General features: G+C 48.2%; 1 protein-coding gene across 3 annotated transcripts; it reads right to left on the bottom strand.

Moving 5' to 3' along the window:
- Positions 1–5,565: 5,565 nt before the first annotated feature.
- TMEM186 (transmembrane protein 186) lies at positions 5,566–10,171 on the bottom strand. 3 transcript variants are annotated; one of them, XM_032604489.1, is made up of 2 exons: positions 10,124–10,171; positions 5,566–9,630 (listed from the first exon to the last, which is right to left on the bottom strand). In XM_032604489.1, the coding sequence occupies exon 2, from the start codon at positions 9,105–9,107 to the stop codon at positions 8,439–8,441; it is 669 nt and encodes a 222-aa protein (XP_032460380.1). In that variant the 5' UTR covers positions 9,108–9,630; positions 10,124–10,171; the 3' UTR covers positions 5,566–8,438. The 3 variants fall into 3 exon arrangements, with proteins under 3 accessions (XP_032460380.1, XP_032460379.1, XP_032460381.1); XM_032604488.1 differs by having other exon boundaries at positions 5,566–9,965; positions 10,124–10,150; XM_032604490.1 differs by having other exon boundaries at positions 5,566–9,074; positions 10,124–10,145.
- Between the last annotated feature and the right edge of the window lie 80 nt (positions 10,172–10,251).

The raw sequence follows: 10,251 nt of genomic DNA on the forward strand, positions 1-10,251 counted from the left end.
AGACAAGGAGAGCAGAAGAACCTGGAGACCAGGCCAAAGAAACAGGCAGGGCTCGGACCTGGAGGGCCTCCTGTGCCAGTCTGGGCCTTCCATGAACTGATGGAGCAGGGGGGTAATCCAACATGCATTCTAGAATGAATGTCCTGATTGTCCACTGTGAACAAGAGAGACTGGGTGATCAGTCGGAATCTGTGGCCATCGAGATGACCAGGTGGCCCAACCAGGACAGCGGTAATGGGCTGGATGGAGAGGGAGGGAAAAGCACAGAATCCGCTACATCCAGGACAGTGACATTCAACACCAGAGGCACTTTGGAGTTGCCCTAAAGAACTTTGTAAATATCCTAATGCTCAGGCCCCATCCCAGACCAATTAAATCACGTTATCTCCCTCGCGGATGGAGGTGGTAAGCTGATGACTGATGGGAATCAGCCGGGAGGCAGGTGCAGCGTGGGCAGGCACGGAAGAGATGCTGAGTCAGCACCTGTGGAAATGAGCTGGCTCTTTGGTCCTCCTGCTATCCTGACCTAGAACCGCGGGCCGTGGGCTCCTGACTCACCTGCACCCAGCTGTCTCAGTGGCCCTCCATGGCCCTTCTTTTTCTCACCTGGAAAATGTATGGTTTGGACCACGTGATTTCCAAGGTTCCTTCCGGCTGGGACACCGAACAGGTGTATGAAATAGACTGACTAGGAAAGCAATATCTACCATTAAATATGCTTTTAAGAATAATCACATACAGTGATAATCTTTATTATTTGTTGAGCATCTGCTATGCACAAGCGTATTCTGCTGGGGCTTTGTCGTGTTCACAACACACCTATGAGCCGTGTATGTGTCTGCCTGTTTGTAAGACGAGGAGCCCGATGCTCAGAGAGATGGGGGAACCCGCCCAGCATCACACAGCCTGGAGGCCAGGATTTGGGACACACGGGTGTGTGTGAATGAGCACATGCAGTCAGCATGGGGTTGGTTGAGGATCAACCACTCAGGACCCTTCTCACCACCAGCCTGGCCACTGGCCTGGGAAAGTGAACTTGAACTGGTCAGCATTAGGGTGAGCTCCTAAGGGTATATCCCTAAGGCAGGTGGGTGGAAGGTGCTAGGACCTTTGTTAAAAACGGTCACTGTTTCCATTTTCTGTCCTTCTTCCCCCTTCTCCACCCCCCGGGGAGGCAGGACAAGGCAGTAGAATGACCTAACTCTGCTGCTTTCTAGCTGGGTGACCTTGAGTAAGTCACTTCACCTCTCTGAGCATCACCCGCAGACAGTGATCACAGTAAAGCAGCTGACACTTACTGAGGGCTTCCCTGGACCAAGCGCTGTTTTTAAGTGCTTTTCATGTAGTAAGTCAGCCCCTTCAACTACCCTCGGTGGGTGCTTTTATTATCATTAATTCACAGATGAAGAAACCAAGGCACAGACAGTGATTATATTACTGGCCCACAGTCACAGCCTGGGAGTGGCAGGGCTGGGGTTCAAGCAGGCAGGAAGTCTTGCTTCCAAGCCACGTGCTTCACCCTACACCTGCGACCTCTCTCCGGTTCTCCAACTCCAACAGCTGCTGGGAGGATTCAAGAAAATCACGTAATCGGGACTTCCCTGGTGGCGCAGTGGTTAAGAATCCACCTGCCAATGCAGGGGACACAGGTTCGATCTCTGGTCTGGGAAGATCCCACATGCCGTGGAGCAACTAAGCCCATGCACCACAACTACTGAGCCTGTGCTCTAGAGCCCAAGTGCCGTAACTACTGAGCCCACACACCACAACTACTGAAGTCTGCGCGCCTAGAGCCCGTGCTCCACAAGAGAAGCCACCGCAATGAGAAGCCAGTGCACTGCGACAAAGAGTAGCCCCTGCTCACCGCAACTAGAGAAAGCCCACGCACGCAGCAACGAAGACCCAACACAGCCAAAGATAAAAATAAACAATAAATAAAATAAAAAATCATGTAATCATCTCCTGACTCGTGGTAGGTGCTTAATACATGATGGTTCCTTTTGCCACTTGATCTCTGTGAACCTGGCTCACGTATAGTTTTAAATGTTAAACCTACTTCCCGACATGGGGACAAGTCCCACCAGATCCCAGAGCAGAGTACAACTGTTAATCAATAAAATGGATGTTTGGCACTAGAGTTGGTACAAACGTGGCCAGATGGTATCGACCCTGCCTGATGAACCCTCATCAGGCATGATTTTATAGTTGAATGAATGCTGCAGGATCAAAGCAGGGCCATAAAAGTTGGACTCTGCCCAGGTTTCAAAGGGACCTGGTGGCTTTCCATCTGGGGACTCACAAGACCTGAATTCTTAAAGCAGCCAAGGGCAAGCTCCTCGTTATTTGGCTAACTCACCCCAGGCTAGCCCCCTGCAAGCAGCTAAGCCCATCAAATCTGTTCTGGGAAGTGCATTAAACATTTTTATTTATGATGGGCTGGGGGTGGGATATCTGGGCCTATGACCAGGTAAGGCTCAGTTCTGGTAACCGGTGTAGGAAGGACAACGGCTCCCAGCCATGCACACTGTGAATGTCCCCAGTTGGAGCAGACCTCACCATGGTCTGGAGGACTACCTGTCTCAGCTCAAGCTGCTCTAACAGAATATCAGAGATGGGGCGCATAAACAGCCAACATTTATTTCTCACTGTTCTGGAGGCTGGAAGTCCAGGGTTGGGTCCTTGGTGAGGGTCTCTTCCTGCTTGTGTCCTCACATGGCACTGATTCCATCGTGGGGGCCCCACCCTCATGACCTCATCTGACTCCAGTCACCTCCCAAAAGCCCCATCTCTAAACACTATCACATGGGGGGCTATGGTTCAACATATGAATTTTAGGAGGGGATACAAACATTCAGTCCCTAGCACCTACCATGTGAAAATGGACGTGCTACAGGTTACCCCATTTCCTGCATCTAAATAACACACAGCCCAGGGAAGGTGGGGTGCCCAAAGTCCAGATGGTTCTCAGCAGATGGGAATGAAAACCAGTCTACAAAATACAAACACGGTTGTATCACTAATGCTTTTAATGACTGTTTCCTACTGTCCACCCAGCTTCCAAGTCCAGAATGGAGATTCATGGTTGAGAAACGTTTCTCTTTACCTCGAAAGCCGGCAGGAGTGGGAAAGGATGGCAGAAGAGATTGTGTTTAGTACAGCATTTTACTTCATTTGTTAAGATGGATGACACGATCATTACGGAAATTTTAAACAATACTAGAAGGCCATAAAGTTCAAAGTAGACGTTTTCCCTCGGTCTCATCCACCTGAATCTTCTCCCCAGAATTAACCACTGTGAAAAATTAGGAATGCGTTTTTTTAAATCACAAATAGGATCATACAGAACTATATTGTTCTCTGATTTGCTTTTTCCACCTAACACTACCCCATGATTATCCTGTCACCTCAGCAGATATGGTTCAACCTCACTCTTTTTAAGGGCATGTAATATTCCATAGCTTATTTAACTGTGTTGCCTACTAATGGCAACTTAGTTTACTTCCTGTTGTTGTTGTGTTTGTTTCACTATTAGAAACATTCAGTGAACATCCTCATATACATGCTTGAGTATTTCCATTAGATGATTATTTTGGAATTGTTTTCCAAGGGGGAAATCACCAATATAACCACACACCACCTGAATCTAAAGACCATTTCCATTTTCTGAGAAGCTGCTTGACTGCAGAGAGGCACGGCTCTTGGGAAGGTTCAGTCCCACACAATGATTCTCAAAACCTGGGGTGCCTTGGAATTACCTGGGAAGCATCAAAATACAGATACCCAGCTTCTGCCCAACCAGAATCTGCAGGGTTGAGCACAGGCGAGTTTTGTTTTTGTTGTTGCTGATCTGGAGCATGGGAACTGGGTACTACTGCCCTGCTGGTGCACTGCAGAAACCCTAAACTGTTTCCCTTGTCGCATGCAATTTTAGCTTGGAAATAAAGGGATAGAATAATGCATTTGCTCTGTGTGCCCTCTGCTGGTACTGCATGAGCAAACCACACATCCAAGTGGAGGCTCTTTTGTGCCAGAGCCGGTGAGAATCGGGGCTGTCACCTCCCACTGAACTGACACTTCTGAGCAGTAATTGTCAAATCAGGCTACGCATGAGAATCCCCTCTAGGGAAGCTGGTCATGGGCCTGGGCAACAGTATTTTTTAAGAGGTGTCCAGGTGATTCTACACACAGAGCCCAGACGGAGAACCTATTCTGTAGGGAAAAAAAAAAAAAATTGGCCCAGGGACACAGAGGCATGTGTCATTCTGGTGTTGTCCACCCTGGTCATCTATTTCAGAAATTCCCAGCATGGCTGCATAGCAGAATTAGCCTCAAGCTTGACAAAAAGACCGATTCTGGGGATCCACCCCAGACATAATCAGAATCTCCAGGGGGTGAAGCTCACTCAGGCAAGTGCTTACAGGTAGCCCAACAGGCCTACTTAATTTTTGGTTTTAATAAGTCAAGGTCAGATCATTAATCCCTCTTAAGACATTTTATAGGCACAGACTGTGTCTTTGGGAGAAGAGGTTCACAGGAACTGAAGTCACTGACAAGCAGGTGAGGGAAACGTAGGGAAGGGAACCAGCAGCTCTAAAGATTATATAATCGAGTCTTCTATATAATTGAATCCTCAGTACAACTTCTTGAAGATAAATAGTAACACCCCTGTTATACAGAGAGAGAAACTGGAGACAGACAGATAGACACGTCTATGTAGATACCTAGGAAGAAAGGCTTTTAGGCAGAGAAACTGTCAGTGCAAAGGCTCTGAGGCTGCGGGGTCCTTGATTATTGGAGGAAGAGCAAGGGAAATATAGCTAACTGAAGTGGTAAGTGCAGAGTTGTGGATGAGAAGAAAGCTGGGGGTAGGGGTGGGGCCAGGCCATGCTGGGCCCTGTAGGTCACAGTAAGGACTTCAGCTTCTACAGCAGTGATGTGATTCTCTTTTTTAGAAGGATCACTTTGGCAGGACTTCCCTGGTGGTCCAGTGGTTAGGACTCCGTGCTTCCACTGTAGGGGGCACGGGTTCGATCCCTGGTCAGGGAACTAAGATCCCACAAGCCACAAGGTGTGGCAGGAAAGAAGGAGGGAAGAAAGAAAGGAAGGATCACTTCGGCTGCTGTGAGAACAGATTCTAGAAGGGCAAGGATGGAAGCAGCAGGTTGCAGTAACCCAGAGGCTATAAGGGCAGCTTGGATCGAAATGGCAGGGCTGGAGCAGGTGAGAGCAGTCAGGCTCTGGTTGTACTTTTAGAGTAAAGTTGGTATAAAATTAAGTCAGTGGAAACACATGCCATTTACCCTAAGAGCCGGCACTTCTGAGTGGGTCTGCGGCTCTCTGGGAACCCCCAGGCCCACAACCGGGCTCTGGGTCACACCGTCCACGGCACACACAGCCCCTCTATCTAGACAGACCCTGCAGATATACCCCAGCTGACAATGGGAGCCCAGCATTCCCAAACATCTGAGGGACATGGTCACACACTCCCCAGACCATTGCCTTCAACTGGCTGGAATTAACACGCGATGGGAATTTAACAGAGGCAATGACAAATCCATAAGTCTATGCCCTTTCATTTGCATCTTTAATTAAAAACAAATACAAATTAAAAGCTATTTCCTCTTGTTCTGAAGAGCTCCTAAGCTTTCTTTCACTGACCTTCAAAGGCTCCCCACAGTGATTTGGATCAAATTCAGGGTCCTCCCCTTAGCAAAGGCACCCACCCCACTCCTGTCCAGGGCAGAAACGCACGCTCGTGTCCCCTCAGCCTGAACAAGCAGTGCTCATGTCCATCTCCTCCACACACCTGGGGTCCCCTTCAAAGTCCCGGCCCCAGGCCTCACCCCCTCCTGCTCTTCTGCCTCAGGCCACCCCACTCTTCTCTTTCCTTGCACTTTCCCCCATTTTATTCATTTATTGGCTGTGTCGGGTCTTGGTTGCAGCATGCGGGATCTTTTGTTGCGGTGCGCGGGCTTAGTTGCCCCGTGGCACGTGGGATCTTACCCCGTCCAGGGATCAAACCCGTGTCCCCTGCATTGGCAGGCGGATTCTTAACCACTGTGCCACCAGGGAAGTCCCTCCCCATTTCTAATTATATACATGCACTTAGCATCCGCCCTCCCTCCCCACCAAGATGCTGTCAGTCCAAAGGCCCCAATCCTCCCCTTTTATGAAGCGTGGTGCCTTCAGCACCCAGCGGAAGAGGTCCGGGATGACTGGCTGATTTGGAAGCCTGCAGGGACAAACTGCCTTGAATTACATGCTTTACTTGCTTCTGTGAAATGCAATAAATTGAGAAAATCTAACAACTTCTTTCATGTTATCGTCATTATAAAGTCACTTTTCTCAAAATGCCATTTGCAGTCTACACAAAGGAAAGATATCTCTCCATATAGCTGGCATTTATCACATTCTTTATAGCACTGAAAAAATGGAGATCATTTAAACAAGAAAGGTTATAGGACCAGCTACAACCACTCAGTGGAATATTTTGCAATTACTGATTTTTTTTTTGCATAAAAAGTATTTAAATGAAAAAAAATCAAATAATCGGGGCCTTTTGTTTTTACCTATTTGTAAGGTATGCTGCCCACTTTTTCCAACTTTATTGAGATATAACTGACATACAATATGGTATTAGTTTAAGGTATGCAACATGATTTATATATGTATATACTGCAAAATGATTACCACAGTAAGTTAACATCCAGCATCTCACATAGTCACAAGGTTTCTTCCTTGTGATTGAATATTTTAAATGAATGTTTATAACTGACGTAGTCCTATGTTATAACATGAAGCAAAAAAAAAGCCAATTTCTGATACAGGATAACATCTATGTTTTAAGTAAATACTGAAAGCACAGTGAGATACACACCCATTAGGATGGCTATTATATATAAAAGAAAAAAGATGTGGATAAATTGGAACTCTGATGCATTGCTGGTGGGAATATAAAATGGTGTAGCTACTATGGAAAAGGTTGGCAGGTCCTCAAAAAGTTAAACTTAGAATTACCGTATGACCCAGTAATTCCACTTCTCAGAAAATACCCAAAAGAATTGAAAGCAGAAGCTCAGATGTTTGTACACCAATGTTCACAGCAGCATTACTCACAACAGCCAAAAGGTGGAGACAATCAAAATGTCCATCAAAAGATTAACGGATAAACAAAATGTGCTATATACATATTATTCCGCCATAAAAAAGGAATGAAGTTCCGATACCTGCTACAACATGGGTAAACCCTGCAAAATTATGCCAAGTGAAAGAAGCCAGACATAAAAGGCCGCCACACAGCGGATGATTCCATTTACATGAAATATCCACAACAGGCAACTCCATAGACACAGAAAGCAGATCAGTGGTTGCCAAGGGCTGGAGAAAGGGGGTGTTGGGGAGTTACTATTTAATGGGTTCAGAGCTTCTGGTTGGGATAACGAAAAAGTTCTGGAAATGGAGAGAAGTGATGGTCGCAAAACACTAAATATACTTAATACCACTTAGTGTACACTTAAAATGATTAAAAGGATAAATTTATATTTTACTACGATTTGAAAATAAAAAAAGACTGGAACGTCACAAAACAAAATTTAGTTATTGACTTCTGAGTGGTAGAATTAAAGATCATGACTTCTTTCCTCTTTGTTACAAATTATATAATAAGCATATTGCTAATTACGGGGGACATTACATATACTGGCTTTATTTGATAAAGTATCACACCAGCATATAGTTCATCTGACTTTATCACACTGCAAAGCCTTCTGATGTGAGAGCCCCTAGACCTCTGGGCAGTGAACTTGCTCGGATTACAACCTTGCCCCAGTGGCTGTGCAGCTACCGTGCTGGCAGGATGAACGACCCACCTCTAGGCTTCATCCTGGTCCCCCCGCCGCCGGGTCCACAAGGGGGCGCAGCATAGGGCTGGTGAAATCCCTACCCATTGCCTGGAAGCCTTTTGCGGCGCCATCACCTCTGAACTAACAATGACATTTATTGTTTATTCTCACACCCATCCCAGGAGACAGGGAGGATTTTTCCACTTTAAGATGTGAAAACCAAGGTTCTGAGAGACTTGATAACCTGCCCCAGGACAGGGATTTGGAAACGGACAGACCCAAGTCTTCTGGCTCCCACCCCCCACCTCTCTCTCTTTGGTTTCACAGCAGTGTAATTGTTCGAGAGAGCTTGGCATCGCTTCCTCCAAGAACTGGCTCTTAACAGAAACTTCTGGCCATTATCTGAATGTCACACACAAGTGCAGTTAAGAATCTGCACTCAGGGCCTCTTTCTAAACCCAGTTACTTCCATCTCATGAATTTCCTTATCCCAAAAGACAAGTTCCCAGGGGCCCCCGGCAAAGTCTCCAGCTGCCCGACCCCCTCCTTCAGCCCCGCCCACACCCTCAGGCTGCCTGCAGGAGGCCCCCTGTCCGTTCACTTGAACTTGTCCATCATCCCAAACACCTGTGTGAAACGCTCTCGGTCCAGGATGCGTCCGTAGCGCAGAGTGAGGTAGAAGGTCTGTTTCCCACTGTACTGCTGGATCCGCACGAACAGCTCCTGAGGCCGATCCTGGCTTTCCGTCATGGGGATCACGTCGGCCACAGGGCAGTATGTCTCCTGTCGCCGGCCCCAGAAGGTCAGGTGGGCCACCCGCAGCATGGTGCCCGACTCATTCACGTACAGGATGCCCACCAGCCTCCGGAAGAAATGGCTCATCCAGCACAACATGGCCAGGGCAAAGCCAGCGATCCCGCCCGCCAGGCACAGGGAGTTGAAGGTCATGAGGCCCTGGGAGTACCAGTAGAGGCTAGGCGGCAAGGCCACCACCGTCAGGGCCGTCTGTGCCACCTTCAGCTGAGACAAGTACCCGAAAGCCCTGATGGCATCAAACCGGTACACCATCTGAAATGTCTCTGTCTCTGTGCCGGGTGGTTTCTCCTTGGAGGTTGGTGGCCTGCTTCCCACCCACCTCCTAGGATCCCGCCCACTGCAGTACCACAGCCCGTAGAGAGGCCTTCCCCATGCAGCTGGCCCTGGCGACCGCGGCACAGCTCGGAGGAAGGCAGCCTGAAAGGGAGATAGGGAGACCATTTCTCTCATGGAACTCAACCATGCTAATCACACAAGGAACAGCTGCAAAGCGTCTTACACGGAGGCTCCCACCAATCCTATGAGGCCGGCATCACTGCCAGAGATGGAAAGAAAGGTAAAGCCAGATGCTTTACCTCACGTGATCTTCACAAAAGCTGTTTGCGATGGGAACCACTACTTCTACTTTACCACGGAGAAAATTAAGCCCAGAGAAAGTAAGAAATTTACCCAAAGACACACGGCCAGTGAGTGGGGCAGAGTCTGACTTTTAAACCGGTCCTCTTTCCTCCAGACAGCTCAAGTAGGTATAGGAAAGGAGGCGCAGCCTTCATTCATTCAACAAATACCTTGAGAGGGCCAACTCTGGGCTGGCACTGGATCCACAGCGTGTGTGACAATTCCCAAGCAGGAAACTCAATCAATGTCCCAGTGGGGAACAAATCCGCAAGATATTCATCATAATAACTACCCAATTCTCGGTCAGGTTTAAAGCGCCATCTTGGGGTCGGAAGGGAAACGCTGTTTACTTGGCCTAAATTGAGGGATGGGGTAGAACGGAGGGGGAGGGAGGCGTCAAACCGTAGCACAAGTAGTTTATAAGATGCACAGTTTCACACCTCGAATAGTGCAGTGAGAGATACTTTGGGCGGTGAAGTCAGATCTGGGTTCCAATCCCGACTCCTACAGTCACCAGCTGTGGATCTTTGGGCAAATTACTCCACCTCTCTGGGCCCCAGTTTCTTCATCTTTCAAAATGGGGATCCAAAATATACTGAATGTGATGATGGTTTTAAAGCCTTCAAATGCACTTGATGCTCGGCGAGTGCTCAGTGAGTTTTAGTTATCGCCGTTGCTGGCCCACGTGACCTGAGCGCACAGGAGAGCGGGGAATAACAAATCGGAACCCACGTCCCTCCCATGGATTCTCCGAATCAGAACCCCAGGTGTCTGCAGGCCTGCCCCAGGCCTGCCCCCGACCCACAAAACACGTCACCTCCCTTACTTCCCACCACCGGCCTTCTTACCATGACTTCAATGCCGGCTGCCGGAAGTGAATCCCACCTACTCCCGGAACCGCTAAGAGCGCGTGTTCGGCCCTAATAGGACAGCGTAGAGGAGCATTGCATTCTGGGATCTGTAGTCCAGAGAGAAC

Source organism: Phocoena sinus, chromosome 15, assembly GCF_008692025.1.
Source record: "Phocoena sinus isolate mPhoSin1 chromosome 15, mPhoSin1.pri, whole genome shotgun sequence".
Classification (NCBI taxonomy): domain Eukaryota; kingdom Metazoa; phylum Chordata; class Mammalia; order Artiodactyla; family Phocoenidae; genus Phocoena; species Phocoena sinus.

Coding starts and splice junctions, on each gene's coding strand:
- TMEM186 (XM_032604489.1), bottom strand. CDS start 9,107: ATGAGAGAAATGGTCTCCCTATCTCCCTTTCAGGCTGCCTTCCTCCGA.